At 39.4% G+C, this 22,454-nt stretch overlaps 13 protein-coding genes across 13 annotated transcripts; 8 read left to right on the top strand and 5 right to left on the bottom strand.

Moving 5' to 3' along the window:
• Positions 1 to 155: 155 nt before the first annotated feature.
• Gasu_30350 (peptidylprolyl isomerase) lies at positions 156 to 1,468 on the top strand. Its single transcript, XM_005706059.1, has 5 exons — positions 156 to 368; positions 420 to 610; positions 664 to 771; positions 826 to 904; positions 955 to 1,468. The coding sequence occupies exons 1-5, from the start codon at positions 221 to 223 to the stop codon at positions 1,047 to 1,049; spliced, it is 621 nt and encodes a 206-aa protein (XP_005706116.1). The 5' UTR covers positions 156 to 220; the 3' UTR covers positions 1,050 to 1,468.
• Positions 1,469 to 1,885: 417 nt separating this feature from the next.
• Positions 1,886 to 3,217, top strand: Gasu_30340 (DNA primase small subunit). The gene has a single exon (XM_005706058.1). It carries the CDS (start codon positions 1,978 to 1,980, stop codon positions 3,187 to 3,189), a length of 1,212 nt encoding a protein of 403 aa, XP_005706115.1. The 5' UTR covers positions 1,886 to 1,977; the 3' UTR covers positions 3,190 to 3,217.
• A 17-nt stretch (positions 3,218 to 3,234) lies between these two features.
• On the bottom strand, positions 3,235 to 4,705 carry Gasu_30330 (phosphatidate cytidylyltransferase). Its single transcript, XM_005706057.1, has one exon. It carries the CDS (start codon positions 4,568 to 4,570, stop codon positions 3,329 to 3,331), a length of 1,242 nt encoding a protein of 413 aa, XP_005706114.1. The 5' UTR covers positions 4,571 to 4,705; the 3' UTR covers positions 3,235 to 3,328.
• A 160-nt stretch (positions 4,706 to 4,865) lies between these two features.
• Positions 4,866 to 5,900, top strand: Gasu_30320 (OTU-like cysteine protease family protein). The gene is made up of 2 exons (XM_005706056.1): positions 4,866 to 5,293; positions 5,340 to 5,900. The coding sequence occupies exons 1-2, from the start codon at positions 4,949 to 4,951 to the stop codon at positions 5,823 to 5,825; spliced, it is 831 nt and encodes a 276-aa protein (XP_005706113.1). The 5' UTR covers positions 4,866 to 4,948; the 3' UTR covers positions 5,826 to 5,900.
• Positions 5,901 to 5,904: 4 nt separating this feature from the next.
• On the bottom strand, positions 5,905 to 7,765 carry Gasu_30310 (uncharacterized protein). Its single transcript, XM_005706055.1, has 2 exons — positions 7,638 to 7,765; positions 5,905 to 7,582 (listed from the first exon to the last, which is right to left on the bottom strand). Exons 1-2 carry the CDS (start codon positions 7,727 to 7,729, stop codon positions 5,938 to 5,940), a joined length of 1,737 nt encoding a protein of 578 aa, XP_005706112.1. The 5' UTR covers positions 7,730 to 7,765; the 3' UTR covers positions 5,905 to 5,937.
• A 10-nt stretch (positions 7,766 to 7,775) lies between these two features.
• Positions 7,776 to 8,667, top strand: Gasu_30300 (20S proteasome subunit beta 7). The gene is made up of 4 exons (XM_005706054.1): positions 7,776 to 7,894; positions 7,946 to 8,222; positions 8,274 to 8,466; positions 8,517 to 8,667. Exons 1-4 carry the CDS (start codon positions 7,783 to 7,785, stop codon positions 8,637 to 8,639), a joined length of 705 nt encoding a protein of 234 aa, XP_005706111.1. The 5' UTR covers positions 7,776 to 7,782; the 3' UTR covers positions 8,640 to 8,667.
• A 7-nt stretch (positions 8,668 to 8,674) lies between these two features.
• Gasu_30290 (transcription regulator) lies at positions 8,675 to 10,605 on the bottom strand. The gene is made up of 4 exons (XM_005706053.1): positions 9,914 to 10,605; positions 9,404 to 9,672; positions 9,166 to 9,352; positions 8,675 to 9,116 (listed from the first exon to the last, which is right to left on the bottom strand). Exons 2-4 carry the CDS (start codon positions 9,504 to 9,506, stop codon positions 8,720 to 8,722), a joined length of 687 nt encoding a protein of 228 aa, XP_005706110.1. The 5' UTR covers positions 9,507 to 9,672; positions 9,914 to 10,605; the 3' UTR covers positions 8,675 to 8,719.
• Positions 10,606 to 10,635: 30 nt separating this feature from the next.
• Gasu_30280 (integral membrane Yip1 family protein) lies at positions 10,636 to 11,790 on the top strand. Its single transcript, XM_005706052.1, has 7 exons — positions 10,636 to 10,766; positions 10,816 to 10,857; positions 10,905 to 10,971; positions 11,024 to 11,152; positions 11,205 to 11,403; positions 11,450 to 11,546; positions 11,602 to 11,790. The coding sequence occupies exons 1-7, from the start codon at positions 10,743 to 10,745 to the stop codon at positions 11,671 to 11,673; spliced, it is 630 nt and encodes a 209-aa protein (XP_005706109.1). The 5' UTR covers positions 10,636 to 10,742; the 3' UTR covers positions 11,674 to 11,790.
• Positions 11,791 to 11,794: 4 nt separating this feature from the next.
• Positions 11,795 to 17,235, bottom strand: Gasu_30270 (translation initiation factor eIF-4F). The gene is made up of 3 exons (XM_005706051.1): positions 17,101 to 17,235; positions 16,092 to 17,038; positions 11,795 to 16,038 (listed from the first exon to the last, which is right to left on the bottom strand). Exons 1-3 carry the CDS (start codon positions 17,219 to 17,221, stop codon positions 12,460 to 12,462), a joined length of 4,647 nt encoding a protein of 1,548 aa, XP_005706108.1. The 5' UTR covers positions 17,222 to 17,235; the 3' UTR covers positions 11,795 to 12,459.
• Positions 17,236 to 17,405: 170 nt separating this feature from the next.
• On the top strand, positions 17,406 to 19,020 carry Gasu_30260 (uncharacterized protein). Its single transcript, XM_005706050.1, has 2 exons — positions 17,406 to 18,137; positions 18,188 to 19,020. The coding sequence occupies exons 1-2, from the start codon at positions 17,525 to 17,527 to the stop codon at positions 18,685 to 18,687; spliced, it is 1,113 nt and encodes a 370-aa protein (XP_005706107.1). The 5' UTR covers positions 17,406 to 17,524; the 3' UTR covers positions 18,688 to 19,020.
• A 5-nt stretch (positions 19,021 to 19,025) lies between these two features.
• Positions 19,026 to 19,909, top strand: Gasu_30250 (26S proteasome non-ATPase regulatory subunit 9). The gene is made up of 4 exons (XM_005706049.1): positions 19,026 to 19,135; positions 19,186 to 19,347; positions 19,393 to 19,637; positions 19,684 to 19,909. The coding sequence occupies exons 1-4, from the start codon at positions 19,031 to 19,033 to the stop codon at positions 19,883 to 19,885; spliced, it is 714 nt and encodes a 237-aa protein (XP_005706106.1). The 5' UTR covers positions 19,026 to 19,030; the 3' UTR covers positions 19,886 to 19,909.
• Positions 19,910 to 19,914: 5 nt separating this feature from the next.
• Gasu_30240 (coatomer protein complex, subunit zeta) lies at positions 19,915 to 20,865 on the bottom strand. The gene is made up of 3 exons (XM_005706048.1): positions 20,649 to 20,865; positions 20,429 to 20,600; positions 19,915 to 20,383 (listed from the first exon to the last, which is right to left on the bottom strand). Exons 1-3 carry the CDS (start codon positions 20,712 to 20,714, stop codon positions 19,989 to 19,991), a joined length of 633 nt encoding a protein of 210 aa, XP_005706105.1. The 5' UTR covers positions 20,715 to 20,865; the 3' UTR covers positions 19,915 to 19,988.
• Positions 20,866 to 20,875: 10 nt separating this feature from the next.
• Gasu_30230 (uncharacterized protein) lies at positions 20,876 to 22,450 on the top strand. Its single transcript, XM_005706047.1, has 4 exons — positions 20,876 to 21,105; positions 21,162 to 21,846; positions 21,896 to 22,055; positions 22,112 to 22,450. The coding sequence occupies exons 2-4, from the start codon at positions 21,485 to 21,487 to the stop codon at positions 22,289 to 22,291; spliced, it is 702 nt and encodes a 233-aa protein (XP_005706104.1). The 5' UTR covers positions 20,876 to 21,105; positions 21,162 to 21,484; the 3' UTR covers positions 22,292 to 22,450.
• Positions 22,451 to 22,454: the final 4 nt, after the last annotated feature.

Here is a 22,454-nt window from a genome sequence, read left to right as displayed (position 1 = left end):
AAAACTTTCATGCACTATCATTAGGCTTTGTTCAACCTACAGAAACATTTAAATATTGTTTGACTTCAAAAAGCTATTTATTCTCATAACGACGGATATGTTGTGATCTAATTTAAGATATTCAGTTTCTGAAACTAGATCATTATGAAAATGACAAGAGTTGCATGAAATTTTTTTTGGAATTAAGTTGGGCCTTTTGAATTCCTTTCTCGAGATTGCGATGGATCACATTGCATTCTCACCTTGCACGACTCTTGCTAGGACACGAAACATATCCACCTGGAGTAGTAATCGAGTCTTCAAAGACAAATTCGCTTTGTGTAAAATGCATATGAATACAATGCAAAGACGTCAATTTGTTCGGCTGGGTATTAAGACTTAGTCTCAAGTCTGTAGTATTTTGAACGATCCTTTTAAAGCTTTAGTAGCTTTCGCTTCGGTTTCTTTTCCGCTTAAGATACAGAGTTTAGCAGCAACTGAACAACTTGAAGCTTTAAAGCTTTCCCCCTTCAATAATCTTCGATTCGTTACTTTGGAACCGGGACTGAAAGTTGCCGAGATTTCGCAAGGAAGTGGTCCTCAACCTCTACCAGGAGATATCTGTGTCGTAGTGAGAACCAACCCATTTCTTCACTCGTAGAGTTTCTCATGCATTTGTTTGAGGAATACACAGGGTATCTTAGCAACGGACAAGTTTTCGACTCTACTTCTGCAAAGGGTAGGAAGCCCATCGCCTTCCTTTATGGGAAAGGTCAAGTTATCCCAGGGTGGGTAAGTAGTTGTTTTATATCTAATTATGCTTTCTCTTCTATTTTCTTTTACTAGGAAATTGGTTTAAGAGATATGCGACCTGGAGGGCGTCGTGTCTTAGTTATTTCTCCATCACTTGCCTATGGAGAACAAGGTTTTGCGTTTTTATGGTCCAACTACTTTTTTGCTTATTAAGTAATATAGGGGTATGTTTAGAAGGTTATGGGTGCTACATACCACCTAAGGAGACTCTGGTTTTTGATGTCAGTTTGGTAAGAATAGCTCCTTCTCCTAACTGATCAGTTTCGAACTTGGTGAATGTACTGCTATATGTTTAGTTTTGTAAACTGCGTACATTTAAAGTTCTTACGTTGCCTCTTTGTGTTCAAATGATTCTGTGAGTTTTGGTGAATTCTGCACTTTACGACTTCACTGTGCATCCTTTTTATATATGTGATCAGAATTTCGTAAGGTCTATTTTGGATACCTCAAAAATATTGCATATTTCATTTCAGGACCAGCACTAAAACTGTAGAGAAGATATTTGTCTACTGACTATCTTTTCTGGTATTTCAAAGAGTGATATTCACATATTACCATAGTCGAAGCTCACTAGATAAGTTTCAGAATTGGGTTGGTTTAGTATCAATTTCATGGAATATAGCGGTATCGAAATACCAGTAAGGTTACTTGTGAAGATAAATGTCATATTTGATAAGGAATAGCTTTTGATTACTTGTCTATACGAAGGTTTAACCAAGACTTTAGTCAAGAATGCTTTCATTTCTCTCATTCTATAGCCATCACAATATCCTCTTTTGGTCCTCTTTTCTATGCAATAGTTTATCTTCCTATTTACAGACAGAAAGATGCTTATCTGTCTTCAAGTATTTATAAGGATGCAGCGAACGTTTATCAAAGGAGAGGCTTAGTTATTACACACATATAAGTATCTTTTAGAGCATTTTTGTAATCGTGAATATACCTATTCAAATACCATTTCTCTTTTTTCTACTATTTCTGAAAGAATATCTTTTTCACACTACAAACAGTTTTGTAAGAGTGTTCGAGAGGTTTCGAGAATACAAATAGGAACCATATCCTTTAGTGATGAACAAGTTATTTCAAAGGGACCCAAAATTGATGCTTCAAATTTTCTGTGGGTTTTGCCGCCACTGCGTTCTCTGAGTCGCAGTCTGTTTGGTAGAGACAACTGTAAACAGCCATATGTCGAGAAGGCAATATTATCAAGAATTCTTTCCAGTGGACCTGATAGTTCGATGGCTTTCGTATAGCTTTCAACGCAACAAACAACTTTTCGAGAGACGTGAATTATCTTTTACTTTAGATAACGAAATATATGTTCGATATCAAAGTTTTGAAAGTGCTGAAGATCTAAGAAAAGTTCTTGTCCAGAAGCTTCCTGTGAAAATTGATATAGGAGCAGTTTACAACTATCCACCTTGCAATCAATCACTCGTGACCTTATTTGCACCTCTAGAGCGAGAACTAATATTCGATATTGACCTTACAGATTATGAGGACGTAGCTATTATGAAGTCTGAGGATGAAGTCGATTTATGTGATAATAACTGGTATCTTATAGCAGCCGCTGTCGAGCTTTTAGATAAGGCGTTAAGAGACGACTTTGGATTTCAGCATATCCTTTGGGTATACAGTGGCAGACGCGGTGTGCATGGATGGATCTGCGATGAACGAGCAAGGAAATTATCAGACGAGTGTAGAGACTCCATTCTTGAATATTTGACTGTGCGACTTCCATCCGCTTTGAGAGAAATCTCTGTCAAAAGAGAAAAGTCCAATGTTTCGGTTTGTTCGGACGATTCTCTCAGGCAATGGAATACTCTTAGTGATCCTTTTCTAAAACGAAGTTTCGACTATTTATATCCTCTGTTCTTAAAATACGTTGTACAAAGTCCTCAGTTCTTTTCCGATGAAAATCATTTTAAAAAATACCTATCTCTCATTCCATCACATTATGCTCTACAAATTGAGCGGTTGATTGAATCAAATACTGTTGGAATGGACCTTTGGGAGAGAGTAGAAGAGATGCTTAAGGAACCAAAAAAATCTTGCTTCTATGGTTTGGTTGTTTGCTTGGTTTTTCATTACTTGTATCCTCGTTTGGATGCCAACGTTTCACGTCATATGAATCATTTATTGAAGTCTCCATTCTGTTTGCATCCAAAGACTCAACGTGTATGTGTTCCTTTTTCAGCAAATGAAGTCTGGACTTTTCAACCCTCTCGAGATGCACCTCAAATATCTGACGAAAATCTTGGACTTGACAGTAACGACAAGTTTGTTCTTGCGAAGCAAAGAATGAAAAATTTTATCGAAGACTTTGAAAGAATTCAAAAACTAGAAAATATCAATGCGAACGAGCAGAAGTTGTTTCAACGACATGACTTTATATAACAGCTACAATAAAATACTTTCTCATTCAAATCACGAGTTATTTAACAAAAAAATGTGAAATAACGATTTCTATTCAGTTATTTGGACATTCAGAATATTTGAATGGTCCCCTTCAAAAATGAGTGAATGAAGATTTCGCCTAGAAGAATCTGACAATGATTGGAATCAACACGGTAACAAAATAATAGACAAGAGGTGCAGTGAATACATAGCTATCAGTTCTGTCTAAAATTCCTCCGTGACCAGGTATTATATTACCGGAATCCTTGAAGCCTGCATCTCTCTTAAAAAGGGAAGCAGTTAAGTCTCCGAGTAGTCCAACCACGCCAATCATGATTCCATACACAGCACCGGTTATATACCAAAAAGGAAAACATAAAAGATATGCTGCAAGTAAACTAATACAAGTTGAGCCTAAAAAGCCACCCAAGGCTCCCTCGACTGTCTTCTTGGGTGAAATTTCGATGAACTTGGTACGACCAAATAACTTGCCAATAAAATAGGCTCCCACATCTGCTCCAACAATGGACAACCAAGTCCAAAATGTCAAGCACGAACCTAAAGAAAACAACGGTTTCCAACCTAAAAATGAGAACGAATGCAGAAAACGGAATACACGATTGAGAGAACCTAGCCCTAACATATTCCGAAGAGCATGCAGACGAATCCAATAAGATGGCAAATATCCTGCATAAAAAAGTCCCATAAATGAAGTAGAAATATCTGCAATGGTTGCCTGTCGCTTTCTAAAAAGCAAATAACAACAAATAAGTGTTCCTCCAATCGGAAATACAGTATCTGCAAATGTAGGAAACGTATATGCAACAATATTTTGAAGTATTCCAACAAAAATACCAGCTCGATGTGCTGGTAAGTGACCCTTTGCCCTTGCCATACGATAATATTCTAGTTGGCCTAACACACATATTAAAGTCAAGGCAAGTGTAAAGATACCATTTCCAGCAAAAATAGATACTATCGCCAAAAATCCCAAGGAAAAACCTGCAACCAGCCTTTGTTTAAGTTTTTGAAATACTGGCGTGTTCTTTCGAAAGGAAAGAAACGACGCGTTTACAGACTTGAACCATTTTTGTTCCGTAATAGACTTCTCTGGATGGTCCTTATCCTTGGGGAGGTTCTCACAGGAACTACAAGTGACACTTTCACAAAAAGGAGTAAATCCGTCAGAAAAACGTATCCAAGTGAGTCTTGACAGACGCTTTGCGCCAGGCACCACGTTCCTTTGGTTGTCAAAACTCTTGGGATTCCCACCCAAGTATGATACTTGTTTTCTCAAAGTAGCCTTCTCTCTGGAACGTTGGGATGTTTTGTTTGAGTATACGTTCCCTAAAAAACAGCTACAAAGACTGTTTCGAGTCATAACACAACATGAATGATAATAATAATAATACTAAGAATCATCGACGTTGTTTTACAACCAGAAGAATTGAAAGGAGAATTCATACAAAACTGTTCCTATCAACTTCAATGTTTTCTCAATTCACAAATAATGGACTCTCCTATAGAAAGAGAAAATCAAGAACTGACTTAGTTTTACAACATTCAAGTATTATGAAGTAGACTTACATCTATGAAATAGTTCGACGGCATTCTATATCTGTCTTTATAGAAATGTTTCGAACCGAAAAGAAATTCTACATAGCACGAGATGGTGCAACCCGCCCTCATGAAGAGATGATTGTCTGTCTCGTGAATGTGATAGGATTGGGTGTTATTGCACCGGTCCTCATTTTGTAGTATGGAGACAAACTTAAGAGAGAAGAGGCGTTCGGAGCACACCCTTCTACGACTAAGACGAAAGGAGGTTGCAAATATCGACCAGGATATAAAGAACTTTCGAAAAGCCTTGTTCTGTCAAGGTTTAGACATTCGTCCTGTCAAGGACGATGGCAATTGTTTGTTCCGTGCGGCAGCAGACCAAATTGTTGGGAACGAAAGGTTTCACGCTCAAGTTCGAGAACAAGTTTGCGATTATATAGCTTTGCACGGGGACTATTTAAAGGATTTCGTAGAGGACAACAATACTCTTGAAGAATACCTTTCAGAAATGCGTATAGAAGGAACTTGGGCAGGAAATATTGAAGTACGTAACGACTTTTTTTTTCTTTGTCTAAAATAGTTTGGCAAAGTTACAGGCAATATCTCTGCTTTATGGAGTGAATATAAGGGTTCACAGACTGGACCAACCAGGCTATGACTTGGAAAACTTCAAAGAAAAGAACGCTGTTTGGATTCATCTCGCGTTTCATCAAGGAGAGCACTACTCAAGTGTACGAAGACTTAAAGATGTTTATTCTAATGCACCAGCAAAGCATTGCGAAATTTCTGCCAGTAGAAGAGCTTCAGTCGCTAAAGAATTGGCAAAGGAAACAAAGACTTCCGTAGAGCAAGCATTGATCGTTTTAAATACAGTAGATGGTGACGAAGATCGTTCTCTTGATTATCTTTCTCTGATATCCAAAAATTCACGCAGTTCAGAAGAGAAGAGGCATCTTGAGAAACTGAATAGAGTAGAACGAAAGGAGCTGAAAAGACTTAAGCGTCTGTTTGGTAAGACGCGACTTGGATATCACAGCGACCCAGAATATTCCATAACGTCAACTTTAGCCATTTGAAATGATTGTGTTAATATCTTGTACGGGTTCTTGAGAGTTCCGAGCGAATGATTTGACAGGTTTGAATCAAAATTTGTCGAAAAGTGCTTCGTCTGATGTCAGCGAAGCGCAGTTAATAGAGTGGTATTTTGTTATTGAGTAAACAACATACTGAATCGTTGTCTGTATGCGAACAATCCCAAGGCATGAAGTCACGAAGTATTTTTGTAATTTTCCTGCGTTTCTGTCTATTTCTTATGACGTCTTCGTAAATGGAGGGAATGCCGTCCTTTCTCTGCTCAATCAACCAGTAACTTGAACGATTCACAATAAATAGACTGATATTCCTAATTTTAGCCTGCATAGAAATATATATGTCTGCCATATTCTTCTCTATGAAAATTTCTTTAGATATCTTGAATGAACGAGGCTGATACAACATAGCACCTGTGCCTATTATGTTTACTCGACAAGGATGAGATACGGCCATTTCAAGGCTTATCACAGTTCTTGATTGAAAATAGTCTTGCCGAAATAATTTTTCCTGATCAAGCATTACACCATACACTCCCAAAAGGCAAGGTTGTGGAAGGGATGCATAGCAGCGAATCATAGCCATCACGAAATCCCAGGGGTAGATTATATCATCATCCAGTGTAAAATGATAGTCTGAATAAGGAGTAACATAAAACTTCCCGATATCTCCCAAGTCTGATGACTCAGAAGAAGACACTATTTGAATGAAACCTATATGAAGAAATGGAGGAATATATTCATAATCGTTCAGATACAAATAAATAACATCAACTTGAGGAGCCAGGCTATACAAAGAGTCGTATAGTAACTGAATCCTTGGCCAAGTTGAAACCATGGAACAAGTAACAGTAGCGCATTCCAACTCCATGCGAGAACTAACAATCTGTCCATCAATAAAGGCATATGTTTCCAAAATCTCTTCTTTTCTGATGACTGGATGCATTTTAGACTCATGAGCACGAGTGTGATACAAAAGAGAATATGAAGTACGATACATGTTATAGCCCTCTCGGTGAAGTAGATTTGACAACGTCTCACCAACACCGGAGGAAGCATATTTTCTACGATACCACCGAGAAGGATTCACAGTTGGAACAGAAAAGTTTATCCATTCAAGAAAACGTCTTTCGCAAAGGAAATTACTTGACTCTACCCACCCTGATAGAACTACAATGTTATCCATCTGTCTTGAACTTAGCGTTGTCCAACCGGAGTAATTCACTCTATTGCTATCACAATGCAAAGAAAGCGTCATTTTGTACGTATCCTCAATAACTAACCAAAATTTTTGTGCTCTACTTAAGAACTGAGAACATATTCTCATATCATCTTGTAAGAATACATAAAAAGTACTGTGAACACCTTTCAAGGTTTCAAACGCACGTCGCACCATTTTCCAGTGCTCGTGTTTGCCAAAATGTCTTTTGCTTATCCATATCTGCCAATCAAAAGTCCCTTTTAGAGTTTTTAAGACTTGAAACAGTCGGGAGGGGAAGATACAAGGGAGTTCTAATAGCTGCTCTTCGCTATTGACTCGATAGAAGTCATCCACACCATCAGACTTTGAATTTCGCCAATAGTGAATATCATAGCAACCAATGGTATTATCATCTATAACTTGTAAAAATAGCCGTCGCTTTCTGACCACTGCATGCTGCTCTTGCTCTAGAATATCCAGCAAGAGTCGGTTGAGCGAACGTGGACGATCATAAGAATAAATTGTAATAGCAAAATCGTAAAAACTAGTATGACATTTCAAATTTCCATAAATAACAATTAGATGAACATATGAATAACCAAGCGTGAAGAGTTCTACTAGCCAAAAGAGAATTCGAATTCTCATGAATTTGCAATAACCGATCATTAGAAGAATATTTGCCTTGTTGCATTCATGGAGTTGCACATTTCTTCTTCAGCAACCAAAGCTGATACCTGTAGTCCTATGCAGCTTGTTGTAGACCCCGTGAGACACACAACAAGTCCTCTTGTTACGGGAGGTTCTGTTATAGGAATAAAGTGTTCTGACGGAGTAGTTATAGCTGCCGATACTTTAGGTTCGTAGCGTTTTTTTTGGCATTTTGTTTTCTCGTATAAACAAAAAATAGCTTCTTATGGCTCACTTGCGCGATTTCAAAACTTCTCGAGACTTTTGAAGGTTACTGACTCTTGTTTGTTGGGAGGTGGTGGTGAAATTTCAGACTTTCAAGAAATTCAACGCCTTTTAGAAAATCTCACCACCCAAGACTTTTGCTTTAATGACGAGCATAAAAAAAGCCCACGCTCATTGCATCAATACCTAGGAAGAGTACTTTATGCCCAGAGAAGTCGTTTGAACCCCTTTTGGAATAGTCTTATTGTCGGAGGTTATGTCCAAAGTCAAAGGTATGAGATTTTTTAGTTTTTCGTACAAAGACACCAACTGTGACTGTCTAGTTTTCTCGGCATGGTTGACTTATATGGCACCACTTTTGAAAGCGAAGTGCTTGCTTCTGGTTTTGGAGTGCTTTTGGGACTGCCTCTGCTCAGAAAGGCATATCGCCCTGATCTTACCGTTCAAGAAGGTATAAAGATTGTTGAGGAAGTCTACCGTGTGCTGTTTTATCGTGACGCTCGGAGTATCAATAGAGTAAGCAGTTCCACTCTTTTTTTATGAATGTTAACTCTGTGGACATTTAGATTCAAGTAGCTACTGCAACAGTAGATGGAGTAACAATAAGTGAACCCTATTCATTAGAAACAAAGTGGGATTTTAAAGGATTTGTCAACCCTCGCAGTACTTATGACGAGTCCACTTGGTAAAACAAATAGTAAAACACTTCATTTTGTAACCAACGTGTTGCAAAAAACCACAAACTATACACACAACTGGCCTGAAAAATTTAAATGACTGTTTCAAACATGGCAAACGGAGTTTCCAAGCCGGAACTTTCTTTACCAAAGTCTTCTTCATCAACGCTCTCTGTACTCTCAGAGTCTTCCGCTAAACGCGTAGATAGCGTACACGAGAAAAATAGAATCTTTTTCATGTTTTTGTGATAGAAAAAGTAACAGAACGACCAAAGTGCACCAGAAGCACTGTATGGATCCGACTCGTAATCAGGAAGATAGGAATAGACTTCACATTCCTCAGGACGAATAATCTGTCCAATGTTTTCCCATAGAAACTGGCGAAACTCCAGGCCAAGTTGCCTGTAGAAAAGCTCAAATAACGAGTCAACATGCTGCTGCAACGAACGAACATCTTGAACACGTTTGAGTCTGGAAAGCTGTAAAGAGCTGATCTCGTTTAGTTCGACATCTTTCTAGAAACGCATATTATTCATACCTGAAGTCATAATCTTGGTGTGCGGCATTAAGTGTGCATATGAGGTTGATAAGTGTCTTTCGAGCACTCTGGTCTTCTAGAGACCCCACAGGCGAGCCTTCCAACACTCTTGGTGAAGCTTCAAGTTGTTCTACCAACTTTTGCTCTAATGACTTGCTAAGCTTCTTGTCGAAGCCCGCTGGTTTACCTTGACAAAAGTTTGAAAAACTCACCAAGGGATGGTTGACATTATACCTACACGAATAAGCTTCCAGTTGACACCGAACTCGATAGTCCGTTAATTCAAGGTCGTTGAGCTTCCTTTGGAGCTCACTTAAACATTCAACGTCCAGGAACTTCATATACTTAACATAAACGGTATCCTTTGGCCGCAATGCCTCTTAGAACTTCTCAGACAAACGTGCGAATAGAATCCAAGTTATACTAATGATTCATTCTCTCAGATTTATGGGGATGTTCGTTATTATAGAAACTGTGAAGATGGTTTGAAAACTCTCATACAATTCCCTTTCAAGGTTGAAGACTTTCATATTTTTCTAGAACCACTTACCTTCATATTCATCAAGCCAACCACTCTTTTGCAAGTTTTAAAGATATGTCTTCTTTAAATATTCGACTATTTCGAGTTTTTTCTACCCTTACTGCTTCAATTATTGTTAACTTTTGATATTATCAACCTTGCTTTTGAAACTGGAGGAAAACTATTATGATAGAGAGGTAAAGTAGCATAGTGTCTCTTGTAACATACTTAAATGTGCGAGTTTTCCTTTGTTGAACAGCTCATATCTTTCGAGGAGATGGCTCTTTGCTTTATCAAATTCCTTTATCGGTTGAATAAGGAGTTCAAAAGTGTATTTTTTGTCCCAACTAATTTTTTTGAAGGCAATAACTTTGCAGATCGTGTATTTCTGCAATAGCAAACATACACTCCCAACATTTTCTACTTGGTACTCGCGTGGCCCCAATAAGAAGCGTAGAACAAAGTTTATAGTCAGTTTCTTCCATATATGCATGAAAAAGCATACTTTGTTGGGAACTATGGCCTCTATGGGCAACAAGAATCATCACCGTGTTGAGCAGCTAAAATCTTTGAGTTCGGAGCAACACAAGTTGCCTATAGAAGTAGTTCGGAAAGTTGCTAGCACAGTGAAAAGTTGCCGTTGGGAAAGTTCACTTACACTATACTCGGACTTTTGTAAACCGCACAGGAATCTTTGAAAAGAGTGAGCGGCGTTTTACTGAGTGTTAAAGCTCCACATATAGCAAGTTTAGAGAGAATTGAAGTTCTTTAACGAAACCCAAAAAAAGAATCACGCTCCGTTGGAATAGAGTTTCGATTTGTCTCTATTTCTGTTGCACGGTAGCTCTTCACCTATCTCTTATATCGGAATAGTCCCCAATAAGGAGAAACACACGAATATGTTAGAGCATCAATTTGTTGCCTTCCACGCAAAAAGTTTGAAATCTTTCTAAGCAAACCAAATAGCTTCTCTACGATATGTCATTCCTCGTGGAGGGTGAGTAGTGAGAAACTGCAAGTCAACAAATGGACAAAGTTGATTAATTTTTTGAGTAAAATGTATCCTCGTGCTCAACAACAGGCAAGTCGAACCTTGAAGCGTTTTAGTCTTTTTGTTAATCTTGTTTCAGGCTTCTGGTTTTTACCAGTCAACTTTTATTAATCCTTCTCCTGTAAGAGTTCTGTGTCATATTTTTATTTCCGTAACCTAGTCGTTTAGGAACAAGCGGGCTCTTACTCTGTGACTCAATCTTCCAGTTTTGAAGAAGAGCCTCCTTTATTAGAAGGTATTTCTGTCGTTTTCCAAGGTTTTGTTCTTCTTGCTTATATACTCTGAAGAGTTGGGAATAGACCTTAGGCGAATCCTCGAAAAGGCCAAAGCTGTTCTCAACCCTTTTGCTAGTTTTGACCACACTTTCGGTGAAGACGCTGATATGGCTGGTCCTCTATTATTTTGTTTGCTATTAGGTAAAGTGTTGTTGTAGTGTCTGTTTTTTATTTTTAAATAAGACAATTCAAGGATTTATACTTTTATTTTCTGGCAAGGTTCACTTTGGAGTAATCTATGGTCAAGCAATAATTGGCTGTTTTTCGATCTACGTCATCTTGAACTTGATGAGTTCAAAAGGCTTGGATCTATATCGAACTGTCAGTATTTTAGGGTATTCGCTAGTTCCTATTGTGATTTTATCTTTCTTATTGCTGGGTCTTTTTTTAAAGTAAGCTCAAAATAGTGAAGTATAGTTCTATTAAGGCGTAGCTTAGGAAATCATCGTTATTGGCATTTCTTTTAAGTGCGCTTGCAGTTGCATGGTCCACAAACACTGCAACCATGATTTTCGTGCAGACAATGTCCATGAAGGTACGAGCATCTCAAATATTTTAGAGTGGATTCAAATATTTCATATGAAATGAAGGAACAGCGCTGGTTAATAGCATATCCTTTGGCGTTGCTATATGCATCATTTGTCTTAATTACGGTTTTCTGAATTGTACATAACTATGAAATATGACCGTCTAACAAACCACTAACGAAATAGCTACGAGATAAAGAATTCTAAAGTACTTTTATAAATTTCTCCGGCCAGCGTACTTATCAGCAACTCACTTTCAAGCTAGACAGTCAGCATTTGGTGTTGCCCCGCGGTGACAACCTACTGCTGCTTGACTACGAGCAAACCAAGCTTCCACTTTTAATTTTGCTTGAAAATAACGCTCTTCATCAAGATTGCACTCTTCATCTACAGAGAGAGTCCTCTGGAAGTTTCCAAAACTTCTAAGACCTGTATTTTCAAAACGATTTCTTTCAAGGACTGCACGCACTGGTTCTCGAACACTCTCGACCAAAGAGAAGCTCAAACTACTCTCCGAAACCTGTTCAACAGGAACTTTGGAATGAATACAACCCATTCAAGTTACTTTTATACATCAGTTCTTTACTCTCTTATCGAAGACACCTTTGGAGCACTCAAAATCATAACGCGGCAATCGACTAAACTTTCCTTCGTGATGTCCAAGTGGACATGCAACATGGCGAGAATTTTCCACAAACGCAAATGTTCCAAGTTCAATCTTTATCTTCAACACAACCCACACGACGAATAACATTGCTTTTGGTAGAATATCAAATTCCTAACACAATTTCAAGAAACTATTATAATGAAATCCATAGTAGAACAATGGAAGTTTACACTATAGGTAAAGCACCGTATTCAACTGATAGCTTATATTCCTTTCCCAACATGCATATACTTACTTGCGCATTGAAGATGCAATCATAAACTGGGTGGTTCTTCTTCCTCACTGTTATTACCAGTCAATCCTGATAACGTTGAGAACCATTCATTAGTCTGAATCAAGGCTTGACCTTTGCCTATTTGTTGAGTTACTGTCAAATCTTCTTTCCAGTTCCAAAATGCTTCTAATGATACAATTTTCGACTTGTAGAGTCGGTCAAAAACATGTCTTATAAGAGCAACTTGTCTGAGTTCACTGCTACCATTTCCATCGTTAAAAATGTTGGTTTGAATTAACGGAAATGACTTTTCATAACAAAACTGTTGTGCACTGACGAGTAACATGAGGTGCTTATGAGCATCTTCATCTAGAAGATGAAGAAGCGCGGTTTCACAATTCTTCAACTTACATCCAATGTTACAAGCCTCCATATCTTCCGCGACAGAATCAGAATTCAAAGTGCGATGAAATATTTCAAAGTAAAGATAACCTATGGAAGTGATAACTTCCGTTGACTTCTTGGTTTCGTCGTCTAGACCTTGTAGTACATTCAAAAGCGTATCCGAAGAGTCCACTTCAGAATCCACATTTAGTGACATTACTATATTTCTTAAAACACAACTGAGACACAAATAGCTCGCATCGAACTTCTTTAAGAGAGCGTACAACATGTCTCTATTGTTCCATTCTAAAGAAAGTTTTTCCAAGTCAAGTCCACTATTCCTCATTGCTTGCAATGTTCTTGACAAACTATCGCCTTCACAGCTCTCTCTAATAGCTGACCGCAACTCCTTGAAAACTAATATCACAAATTTTAAACGTCGGGTAGAATCTCTTATACTTGTAAGGCTGTTTTGTAAAAAGTTCAACCCATAATTGGCACTCTCGTTATTCGTATTCCTAAGCATGCCGACAGCAGCAGCACGGCCAGTTAAGGAGGCAACAAAGTCACTTGCATGAGGATCATCTATATCAAGATCATCCAAAATTTCAATAACTGATATGAAACCGTTCCTGATGACATCTGGTGCAACAGTTTCCTTGGCAAACGAGAAAACTGTAATTGCATCATTCCTTACCGATGTCTTACTTTCCAAGGCAACCTGAACAAATTGAAAAACGAAATTTTCCATATTAGACTTGGGTATTTCTTTCAGACTCTCTTCTGCTTCTTTGGCATCTTTCAACGAATGATATTCTTCCAAGATACTCTTCAACCTTCTCGAGAAAGCTTCCTGTGTCAGAGCCTCTGGCTCAGTAGATAAACCTGTTTCTAATTCTTCTTCTCTTACGACACCCACATTCGTACTGGAACCTTCTGCAGTCTCCCCAAGGACATTTGTCGAATGGGTTAAAATACTCTTTGGTCGGGATTCCGTTGTATTATTGCTATGAGCTTCCGTTCTCCGAATATCGGAAGTTCCTGATTCAGTTTTCCAACCTCTCGCACCTCCTGCCATAGATAGTATGGCACTACTTGGTCCTAACCTCACAGGACCCAGTTCTACTTTCTCTGCATATTCTCTCCAGTCCGGCTTCTTTGCCCCAAACTTTTCCCAGTTGGCTTCAACGCGCTGCGAAACACCAGGGCTTCTGGGTGAAGAAGTACCCATATGCATCGTCATTCGTGGAGCATATGAGGCAGCTGATATAGTTCTTCTATCACGACTAGACAACATACGTTCTCTACTAGCTTGAGCCTTCGCACGTTCTTCTCTTTGAGCGTCTGCATGTATTTCTCCAATTGTCTTTGCTTGAGCTTCTTGCCGTCTTTCAACCCAGTTGTTCTTTCTCAAATCGAGTAAATCCATTATCATGAAACGGATTCTACTGGGCAGTTTAACAGTGGCACGGAACTTCTCCAATGCTTGAAAGTACTGATCTAACATAGGGCGATTCTCTACATGTGAATCCAACTTTGCGCCGACCGATGTCAGTAACTTGCATAAACTTTCGAGATCATCATCATCTGGGTTTGGAACTAAGGAAAGAGAAAGCAAACGAGGAATACAGTCATCTCGTATAACTCTTTCCGATATCATGTCCTTTTTGAAAAGTTCACCAATGAATTTGATATTTCCAATCATTCGTCGCTTCATCTTGTGACGTTCTTCTTCCTCTTCTGCAAAGAGATTACTGTCCGATTTTTCATTCGTGTCTATTGGAATCTCCTTATCCTTCGAGGCTAGCTGATGCTTCTCCAGAGGCGCCTCACATTTTGCGAATTTCTGAAACTCACTCTGACAGTTACTCAACAATATACTTTTGAACGTTACTTTCTTGCCAGACTCATCACGAAAACCTCCATCGGCTGACTCATCCAGCATTTTCTGCATACTTACGGACAATCTGTCACACAGTTCTGCATACATGGGACCAAAATTAGGCTCTAACAACGCCTTGTCAAAAATTTCCGAAACAATGCCTCGAAGAAGCTCCGGCGAATCAATTTTGACATCTAGTATTTGTTCATACAACCTATCAAACTTCTCATATGTTAATTTGTTCAAAATCGAACGGACAGTGTGTATCTTTCTAGTGAACTCATCTTCGTCATCTCTCCTATGTTTCCATGCCTGCGCCGCTTGAATAATTCGCATGTCTGGAGCTGCCACTTTGGTGCCACGAAGATCTGACAACTCCTTCCCTCCAAATGATCGTCCCTTTGCTGAGGCTTGGTTCGAACCCGGAACTGGTACGTTCCTATTTCGAGCCCTTCCGAGATCATATGAATCTTTGGAAGACAAGGATTTTGTTGTGAAACCAGGCGGTGGACCTGAAATGTTGCTTCCGGGAAACACGTTTTTGGGAAACTTATCTAAACTACCATGCTTCTTGGACTGGAAACTTTTGCTACTCAAGTTAGGAAGAAATTGAATATCATCTTGGGTTCTTTCATCAAATGAGTCTAAACTTCCAACAGACTTCAAATCTTCTAGAATCTCTAATGGATACCGAAACCTTGTCTTCATTGTGAGGGCAACTTCTTCTTCTTGCTCGTCATTCCTTTTTATATCCAACTTCTCACTCGTTGAATTCTGCTCAGTAAGTCTCTCACCTGCACTCTCCGGTAATCGGTGAAGTGACCCCCTATTAGTCACAGCCTTTCCACCTCTCACAACAAACCTTTCCCGTCTAGGACTAACAGCACGATCCACAGTTCCTTCCTGGCTCGTATCTTCGCGTTTGATAGATGCATTATTCAGCTCCGCAGTCGTACAAAAAGACAATAATTCTTCGTCCGTTTTCGACTCGGAATAGTCTCTTTGAATTGAAACAGTAACTTGTTCTTTCTCCATGTTTGGAGCGGCATTTTGCTCTAAATCTACTTCAGTGTTGGAAACATCGATATCCTTTTTCAAATTCTCTCTGCTATTTTCTGAAGAATCCACATGAAGTGAAGTCGTATTCTCTACTATGCTTTTCCCATCGGAAGGTGTTGAAAATGTATTATCAGTCTCGTTCTGATCCTGCCGACTACTTACATTTACTACATGTTCACTGGAAATTTCAACATTCTCCGACGTAACTAAGTCAAAATCTAAGTTACTTTTCTTGTAAGAATCAGCACCTATTTCATCTGTAGTTGTGGATCTATTAGGTTCACCCATATCACCCTATGTTAACAAAAAACGTGAGTAAAATCGCAAGCAACTTTACATTTACTTACCTTCTCGTAAGGTGGAACCTTAGCTTCCAATTGCGCAGATGATGATGAGCTACCTTCTCCTGCAAATTGCTTGGAAGGAATTGTCTGATAACTTTCAGATGGATCTTTACTTGAAACTTGTGGTGAAGAAGTAGTTGAAGTTCGTCTCTTCTCTTTCTCAAGGGCTGTAGATGATAGATCAATCTCTTGTTTTGTATTCGGGTCAATGATAGGTATACGTTTCTTCTCCCTCTTAGGGGGCACAACGACACCTGTCGATGAGACACTACTAACTTGCGTACTTTTTTGTCTTTGATTGGTCTCAAAGGTTTGGCTATTGGACGAATAAGGAACATAGCTATGCTGGCTAACAAAAGAATTCGGTTGGTTCGTTCCATATACAGTGTAGCCTACACCTTGCGGTACTCCTTGAGCAAACATGGAAGTTTCTTGTCCAGTAGGAGCACCATAAGCTAAGGGAACTGATAGGGGAGAAGTCAGAGGCTGACCATATGAAGCATTTCCTCCACTGTAGGGATATGAGTTGCGAACATAGTGCTGAAACCTATCCGGAAGAAACGGCGGTAACTTTCCAACCTCTGCTGGATTGGGTGGAGCTGACGAGGTCCGCTGCATATCTTTTGGTATATTATGCATTCCCAAATTAAACTGCGGAATATTGCTTGAGCCATCTTTCAAAACAGATTGGGTTGAATTTGCCCTAAATGCAGACTGAATGGACGAACTAACTTTTACTTCCTCTGGGGTAGCTAAAGGTTGTGAACGGCTTGAGGAGAGATTTGTCCCGGTACTACGAGCAACCTCATCACACTGGTCAACTCGGGTTACTGACTCCAAACTTGCTGAAATTTGCTTTCTGTCTCTATTCTGCTCCTCACCAGAAGTTTCACTGTCACGTTCCGTAACTTCTTCAAACGTTCCAAACGTTAAGGAAAACGAATCTCCACCTAAACCAAAATTGTGTCAGGAACCTCCGAAAACCCTTGTCGTCTGCAACTAGAAAACTCACCTGCGAGTTGGTTGTTCGGAAAATTCTCAATTCCGACACTACTTTCTTGGAGAGTTTCAAAGCCTTTCTTTTCCACTTGGTTTCCTGCTTGCTTCACTCTCTGGGAGTTTTCAGTATGCATACAAAAGTGAAACCGTGCAGGGTTTTACTTTAAAAACTTTCGAAACTAAGGTAAAAGTAGTGAATATGAAGGTAATAAGCAGTTTCAAACTCGTATGTTTGAAAAAGCCCCTCTAAACAGAGAGTATACCAAGCAATTCTAAGTCTGCTGGTTCCTCACAATCACCAGCTCGACGCCCTGCAAAATTGAGGACCTCGACGGATAGGTTTGATTGTAATTCTCAGTTGAATTTTTGGGGGAGAAACTTTTGAGACGCTATGCTAGTTGTCTAGGTAAACTTGTGTCGACATAGGTTATATTTTGATGGGGTATTTGGAAGACTATATTCAAAACGTGTATGGTTTTCGAAATGAGAAGAAGAAACAGTCGAAGAAGCGTCAGAGGAAAGTGAGCCTGGGTAACTTTTCTTTGGTTGACGACGATAGCGTTCTGGCTTCTCCAAAGTTCAACAGAGAAAAAAAGAAAGATAGTGGAGGTAAGAAGGAAGAGAAAAAGCTGCTGGCTTCGGAAGGCTGGACCAGCGTCTCTCTTGATGTTCTTGAAACTGCAAGGACTTCCAGTTTTGAGCAAGGAAAGAGTTATGTTCCGTGTAGTGACACTGACTTTAGTAAAGTCATCGATCGTGATGGTGACCTTGATATATCTGAACAACAAAATTTAACTGTGGATGAAGACGGTGACCTTGACTTTTCTACGTACAACAGTCCACCTGATACCGTTGCAACTCCGAGCGACACTGTCAATTTAGAGTCAAAAGTTGCAAAAATTGATTCTGGCATAAAATTAAAAGTTGGATTGCAGAGTGCGGATGATATAAAGGAGCAAAACAGGAAAGTCAGAGGAAATGAAGGAGCTGAAGCAACTGAGCAGGAAGCGTTGGATAAAAATTCAAGCACTGTTTACCGTGACCGAAGAGGTAAGGCTACAATTTTTATTTTATTGTACACCTTTAACTTTGGAAAACAGGGAAGAAACTAGATACTTACGAAGAGTATATTGATTCTCGTAAACGTAAGAGCCACTTTAGAAACGAACCGGAATATACTTGGGGAGCGGGAATAGTACAGAAACACTTAGCAGATGAAGAGATAGAGCGTCTTGCAAACGAGAGTACCAGAGACTTTGCGGTTTATAAGACAAACGAGGAACTAAATGAAAGACAGCGACAGCAGTTGCGTTGGGGAGATCCTTTGTTGTCGCAGAGGTATCAGAAGGAGAAAGATACGCAAGTTTCAAACAATGCATCGAGTCACGAAGGCAGAGAATACAAACACTATTCGAGTGTCGCCAGCAACGAACGATATCAAGGGCCTCCCGCCCCTCCTAATCGGTTTAATATAGAACCAGGTCCTCGTTGGGATGGTATCGACCGAAGCAACGGGTTTGAAAAGAAGGTCTTCGATAGAGTTGCAAAGAAAAAGGCTATGGAAGATTTTGCTTACAAAATAAGTGTCGAGGATATGTGAAAGCACTAGTAGTTATGTAGAATTTTTCGGATAGAGGCTTGAGCACAATAGTTGTGTGACTGGAGACTTTACCATCTCTTACACGCATTTTGCATTATTCGACGTTATCTCTTCTAGCTACTTTAGGTTCGACAATTCCTTATTAGTCTAAGATAAATACTTTCACAATAGAGAATGCATGAGCGATATTATGGGACAGTAGATTTGGCCAGTGGCATGTGGAAGAAATCATAGTTGTTGCCTTTAGAGTTTTGGACATTGATAGTCTAATAATGAGAAGTTTCTGTTCTTAGTTTTTAAAAAGACTGCTTTATAAGTCTCCCATCTTCGTGACTCGTTCTAGATGGCAAATTGTTCTCAAGAAGAGAAGTGGCAGAGGGCTCGAGCTCTGCTTAGACAGCGTGAAGCAATAGAAGAGGAAATAAAGAGTATTTCTTCCATGTTGACGGTATGTTAAAGTCGTACTTCTCTCAGTTACGGAGAGGTTTAGAGTAGTAGGGTCCAGGTGGTCCTGGTCTGCATGGTAACCTTGTAGACTCCGAAGGCTTCCCGCGCAACGACTTGGACATCATCTCAGTGAGATCTCAACGGCAACGGATCGCGCACCTATATACTGACCATAAGAGTATTACTGACGAACTGGAACAGCTTCTGCACTCGGTTAGCTTGCGGCCGCATATATTTTTGAGATTTATATCTTCTTAGATCTTAGGAAGAGGAAGTGAATCAATCAGTGTTACAAGATCAAGTTTGTCAGAAAAGGAGCCATTGACGTTAAATAGTACGCATCTTCAAGTTTCAGATCCTGACTCAGTCGTTCTTGCACCGCTTGGTAAGCCGTTTGCATTGGTGGACCGAATAGTCACAGCCTCACCTGCTGACCTTGCCGGAATGAAAGACGGTGACCGTATCATTGCGTTTGCGAATATTAGTACGGAGACTAAGGGAAGGTAAAAAATTGAAGCGAATTTTTGCTTTAACTGAAACTTTCAAAAGTGAAATAGAAGCTTACCGTTCGTTAGCTCCAACTGTTCGTGACTTTTCGCATGTTTCTGTTCCTGTTGCAGTGGAAAGAGTAGACCCTGAAACCCACCAAACTCTTATCGTTCACTTAGACATAACTCCGTTGCCGTGGGACGGTCCTGGCTTGTTGGGTTGTAGTATTCGTCAATTATCTTCGGAAGCTCCTGGACAGTAGTCTAATAAAAGTTACTGTGACTTTTGCGTAGTTTGAGAGATAGAAAGATATATAGTATTCCAGAAAATCATTTTGCTGAATTTATTTGTTTGTTTTTTAATATTTACTTCAAAATAGTTCTGGCTAGATGTTGCTTTGCTGTTTGTAAAGCGTGCGAGAAACCTTGTTCTGTAAGCTCTGGAATCAAATCTCTAGGGTCAGTCGAATACATGGCGAACTCGGTGCGACTAGATAATTCGTTAGCATCGGTTTCCATAATTACGCCTTCTTGATCGACTAACTCGTCAACCAACAACAAAAGAACTTCATAGTGTTGAAGTAGATTTAGCTCGTTCAAAGGAAGATTCTTCAGCACTTTCACCAGTGAATCAACCCAGCAGGTTAAGACCTCTGACAATATTACTTCATTTTCATATATACGTGAAGTAACAAAGAAAAGCAAGTCTTCCGAAGCTCTGCAAACAACTATGTGCTGTCCGTGTTCGAACACCCCTGTGTCTACAATTGCTTAAAACAAAAATGAGTAAAAGCTGTTTGACATACTTTCTTCCAAATCTGGAATAGTTTGAGACTTCTTCAACAGATCTGCCTCAAACTTCTTCTCGACATCAAACGTGGGAAACAACTCTTTTGCAGTGTATCGCGCTAAAATTCTCTCCCCTTCGACGTTCAATACTACAAGAGACGAAACTAACGGTTGGATTTGACCTTTTTGCTTTCATATTCTCAGTAGCCAGAACAACTTGTCTTTAACTAGACCTACCATCAGCCACGTGGGATCCTTCTCTTCTAGTTTGTTTCTTTCCACTTGATAATTTCTGCGAGCCATCTCAAAAAAATTCGAAATTCCATATTTTGCCTATCCTTATAATCGGAAGCTTCGGAGACTTGAAACAGTCTCTCCTCAGTCTCTCCTTGAGCTGTTATCAACAATATTTTTACATATATATTGGTGCTAAACTCTCCAGGAAACTAAAAACCCTGTCGAAGACACTGCTTGTTGACCTTTTCGAGAAATTTCAGCATATTTCATTCTGAGGACTATACATCCTCGGAACCTTATGTGGCTCTCTTAGTGTAAGACTGGTAGAACTATTGTCTCGAAATATATTGAGTGCTTTAACTACTTAATCTTACAAGCCTTTTGTAGTAGTGAGTCTGTTGAAACTTTCAAGTTGCAGTAGCAGAAGCTCCACAGTTACTTTGTTCATACACAGAAGGTAAACACACTATTCGAACTATTAACTATATGTGAATATTTGTCTTGTTTTCTTAGCGACCTTTCAGTTATGTAAGTCCCTTGGAAAGGAGCTGCAAAGTAATCAAGGCTGTAACAAGTATCATGAATCACGCCAAGAGTCCTTGAAGTTTATTTTATTATAGTAGATTTTGCAGTGTAAGAAAAAACAATAAATTTGTCACGAAGTGAATTCTTTCCATGCTTCAAACAAGAGCTTCCATTGTTATGAGAGAAATGAAGGAAACCGTAGGAATGAAAGGAAGAACAATCAACTTCAATACATTACAAGTGCTACTGACCATCCATTTTTTCTTACAGAGATTTTATTGTTTTCTGCCTTAAGTGTACGACTTGCGGCAATGGGTGGGTTTGGATCGCTTGGCTTTCTAGTGCACGGCAACTTCTTGAAACGCAACAGAAACCTTAATTCAGTTCGAGTTGTGTTTCATAACTATTTCTTGAGGAACGTCTGTAAGAAAAGTTGTTTTTCGGTTGGAAAATCGTTCAGTTACAAAGCAGCCGTGCGTGCTTCGAACGACTCTGCTACACTACCGCCAGAAGTTGACTTGTTTTCTGAACAAGTTAAGCCGGATGAATATACTGTACTGGGTTTAGCGTTCTGCTTCCAGCGTGACAGCAACGGAAAACTGCAAGAATTGGTCGTCATTGAACCAGTGCCTACTAGTACTCTCGAAACAATACTCCAGGGAGTTCCTACAAGGTACTTGACGAGCTACAAGTTTTTTACTCTCGGCTTACCTATCTCATAGCTATAAGCGACTTGTTGCCACTGTTTATAGCAGAGCAATGGATATTTCTTCGATCCCTCCAGCCTTTGTAGAAGACGAACGAGTCTCGTTTTGCGAAAACTACAGTGAAAGACTGCAAGCGGCAACTCGTACGTACAGAGCACGACTAGAAGCAAAAAAGGTAAACATCCATATGAAGACTTTGAAGGTAACCAGAGAACTCTGACTTCGTTGTAGATTCAACTGGGCGAAGTTTATGTGACGATCAACTTTTCTACTAGTCCAAAGCGTGTATTAAACGAAAAATTTGAGCCGTCTTTTGAAGACAACGTAAAGCAGGATATTAGTATCGACGTCTATGGTAGGAAGAAAGATGAGGAAGTGAAGAGTGAGATCGAGAAGCTATATAATGCGTGACTTCAAGAGAGCTCGTTTCCATCCTGGAAAGTTTTCTTTGTAAAAATAATAAAATAACTGGTTGCAGCGTCATCGAGCTCCTGTAGTGCTTGTACAGTTTCACTTCAGTACCTTATATTTATGTTGTTGTAAGTTACAATGAGAATCTTTCCTGGGGGTTTGG

The sequence above is a fragment of the Galdieria sulphuraria genome, assembly GCF_000341285.1.
Source record: "Galdieria sulphuraria unplaced genomic scaffold scaf_23, whole genome shotgun sequence".
NCBI lineage: Eukaryota > Rhodophyta > Bangiophyceae > Galdieriales > Galdieriaceae > Galdieria > Galdieria sulphuraria.
This window is presented reverse-complemented; position numbering and strand designations above follow the sequence as displayed.

What these genes read in the sequence shown, in the direction of transcription:
- Gasu_30280 (XM_005706052.1), top strand. Translation starts at nt 10,743, where the DNA reads ATGTATCCTCGTGCTCAACAACAG. An exon ending in CTTTTATTAATCCTTCTCCT is followed by an intron (nt 10,858 to 10,904) that starts GTAAGAGTTCTG and finishes CTAGTCGTTTAG; the next exon opens with GAACAAGCGGGCTCTTACTC. An exon ending in TGCAGACAATGTCCATGAAG is followed by an intron (nt 11,547 to 11,601) that starts GTACGAGCATCT and finishes TATGAAATGAAG; the next exon opens with GAACAGCGCTGGTTAATAGC.
- Gasu_30350 (XM_005706059.1), top strand. Translation starts at nt 221, where the DNA reads ATGGATCACATTGCATTCTCACCTTGCACGACTCTTGCTAGGACACGA. An exon ending in ACGTCAATTTGTTCGGCTGG is followed by an intron (nt 369 to 419) that starts GTATTAAGACTT and finishes ATCCTTTTAAAG; the next exon opens with CTTTAGTAGCTTTCGCTTCG. An exon ending in CAGGAGATATCTGTGTCGTA is followed by an intron (nt 611 to 663) that starts GTGAGAACCAAC and finishes CATTTGTTTGAG; the next exon opens with GAATACACAGGGTATCTTAG.
- Gasu_30310 (XM_005706055.1), bottom strand. Translation starts at nt 7,729, where the DNA reads ATGCAACAAGGCAAATATTCTTCTAATGATCGGTTATTGCAAATTCAT. An exon ending in AGTAGAACTCTTCACGCTTG is followed by an intron (nt 7,583 to 7,637) that starts GTTATTCATATG and finishes ATGTCATACTAG; the next exon opens with TTTTTACGATTTTGCTATTA.
- Gasu_30330 (XM_005706057.1), bottom strand. Translation starts at nt 4,570, where the DNA reads ATGACTCGAAACAGTCTTTGTAGCTGTTTTTTAGGGAACGTATACTCA.
- Gasu_30320 (XM_005706056.1), top strand. Translation starts at nt 4,949, where the DNA reads ATGGAGACAAACTTAAGAGAGAAGAGGCGTTCGGAGCACACCCTTCTA. An exon ending in CTTGGGCAGGAAATATTGAA is followed by an intron (nt 5,294 to 5,339) that starts GTACGTAACGAC and finishes AGTTTGGCAAAG; the next exon opens with TTACAGGCAATATCTCTGCT.
- Gasu_30290 (XM_005706053.1), bottom strand. Translation starts at nt 9,506, where the DNA reads ATGAAGTTCCTGGACGTTGAATGTTTAAGTGAGCTCCAAAGGAAGCTC. An exon ending in TCAACTGGAAGCTTATTCGT is followed by an intron (nt 9,353 to 9,403) that starts GTAGGTATAATG and finishes ACTTTTGTCAAG; the next exon opens with GTAAACCAGCGGGCTTCGAC. An exon ending in CACCAAGATTATGACTTCAG is followed by an intron (nt 9,117 to 9,165) that starts GTATGAATAATA and finishes AAACGAGATCAG; the next exon opens with CTCTTTACAGCTTTCCAGAC.
- Gasu_30230 (XM_005706047.1), top strand. Translation starts at nt 21,485, where the DNA reads ATGGGTGGGTTTGGATCGCTTGGCTTTCTAGTGCACGGCAACTTCTTG. An exon ending in CTCCAGGGAGTTCCTACAAG is followed by an intron (nt 21,847 to 21,895) that starts GTACTTGACGAG and finishes CCTATCTCATAG; the next exon opens with CTATAAGCGACTTGTTGCCA. An exon ending in CACGACTAGAAGCAAAAAAG is followed by an intron (nt 22,056 to 22,111) that starts GTAAACATCCAT and finishes ACTTCGTTGTAG; the next exon opens with ATTCAACTGGGCGAAGTTTA.
- Gasu_30340 (XM_005706058.1), top strand. Translation starts at nt 1,978, where the DNA reads ATGTCGAGAAGGCAATATTATCAAGAATTCTTTCCAGTGGACCTGATA.
- Gasu_30300 (XM_005706054.1), top strand. Translation starts at nt 7,783, where the DNA reads ATGCAGCTTGTTGTAGACCCCGTGAGACACACAACAAGTCCTCTTGTT. An exon ending in TATAGCTGCCGATACTTTAG is followed by an intron (nt 7,895 to 7,945) that starts GTTCGTAGCGTT and finishes AACAAAAAATAG; the next exon opens with CTTCTTATGGCTCACTTGCG. An exon ending in ACGCTCGGAGTATCAATAGA is followed by an intron (nt 8,467 to 8,516) that starts GTAAGCAGTTCC and finishes GTGGACATTTAG; the next exon opens with ATTCAAGTAGCTACTGCAAC.
- Gasu_30240 (XM_005706048.1), bottom strand. Translation starts at nt 20,714, where the DNA reads ATGGCTCGCAGAAATTATCAAGTGGAAAGAAACAAACTAGAAGAGAAG. An exon ending in AGGATCCCACGTGGCTGATG is followed by an intron (nt 20,601 to 20,648) that starts GTAGGTCTAGTT and finishes AGAATATGAAAG; the next exon opens with CAAAAAGGTCAAATCCAACC. An exon ending in TATTCCAGATTTGGAAGAAA is followed by an intron (nt 20,384 to 20,428) that starts GTATGTCAAACA and finishes AAGCAATTGTAG; the next exon opens with ACACAGGGGTGTTCGAACAC.
- Gasu_30260 (XM_005706050.1), top strand. Translation starts at nt 17,525, where the DNA reads ATGGGGTATTTGGAAGACTATATTCAAAACGTGTATGGTTTTCGAAAT. An exon ending in TGTTTACCGTGACCGAAGAG is followed by an intron (nt 18,138 to 18,187) that starts GTAAGGCTACAA and finishes TTTGGAAAACAG; the next exon opens with GGAAGAAACTAGATACTTAC.
- Gasu_30270 (XM_005706051.1), bottom strand. Translation starts at nt 17,221, where the DNA reads ATGCATACTGAAAACTCCCAGAGAGTGAAGCAAGCAGGAAACCAAGTG. An exon ending in TCCGAACAACCAACTCGCAG is followed by an intron (nt 17,039 to 17,100) that starts GTGAGTTTTCTA and finishes ATTTTGGTTTAG; the next exon opens with GTGGAGATTCGTTTTCCTTA. An exon ending in AGGTTCCACCTTACGAGAAG is followed by an intron (nt 16,039 to 16,091) that starts GTAAGTAAATGT and finishes TTGTTAACATAG; the next exon opens with GGTGATATGGGTGAACCTAA.
- Gasu_30250 (XM_005706049.1), top strand. Translation starts at nt 19,031, where the DNA reads ATGGCAAATTGTTCTCAAGAAGAGAAGTGGCAGAGGGCTCGAGCTCTG. An exon ending in GTATTTCTTCCATGTTGACG is followed by an intron (nt 19,136 to 19,185) that starts GTATGTTAAAGT and finishes TTAGAGTAGTAG; the next exon opens with GGTCCAGGTGGTCCTGGTCT. An exon ending in TGGAACAGCTTCTGCACTCG is followed by an intron (nt 19,348 to 19,392) that starts GTTAGCTTGCGG and finishes ATATCTTCTTAG; the next exon opens with ATCTTAGGAAGAGGAAGTGA.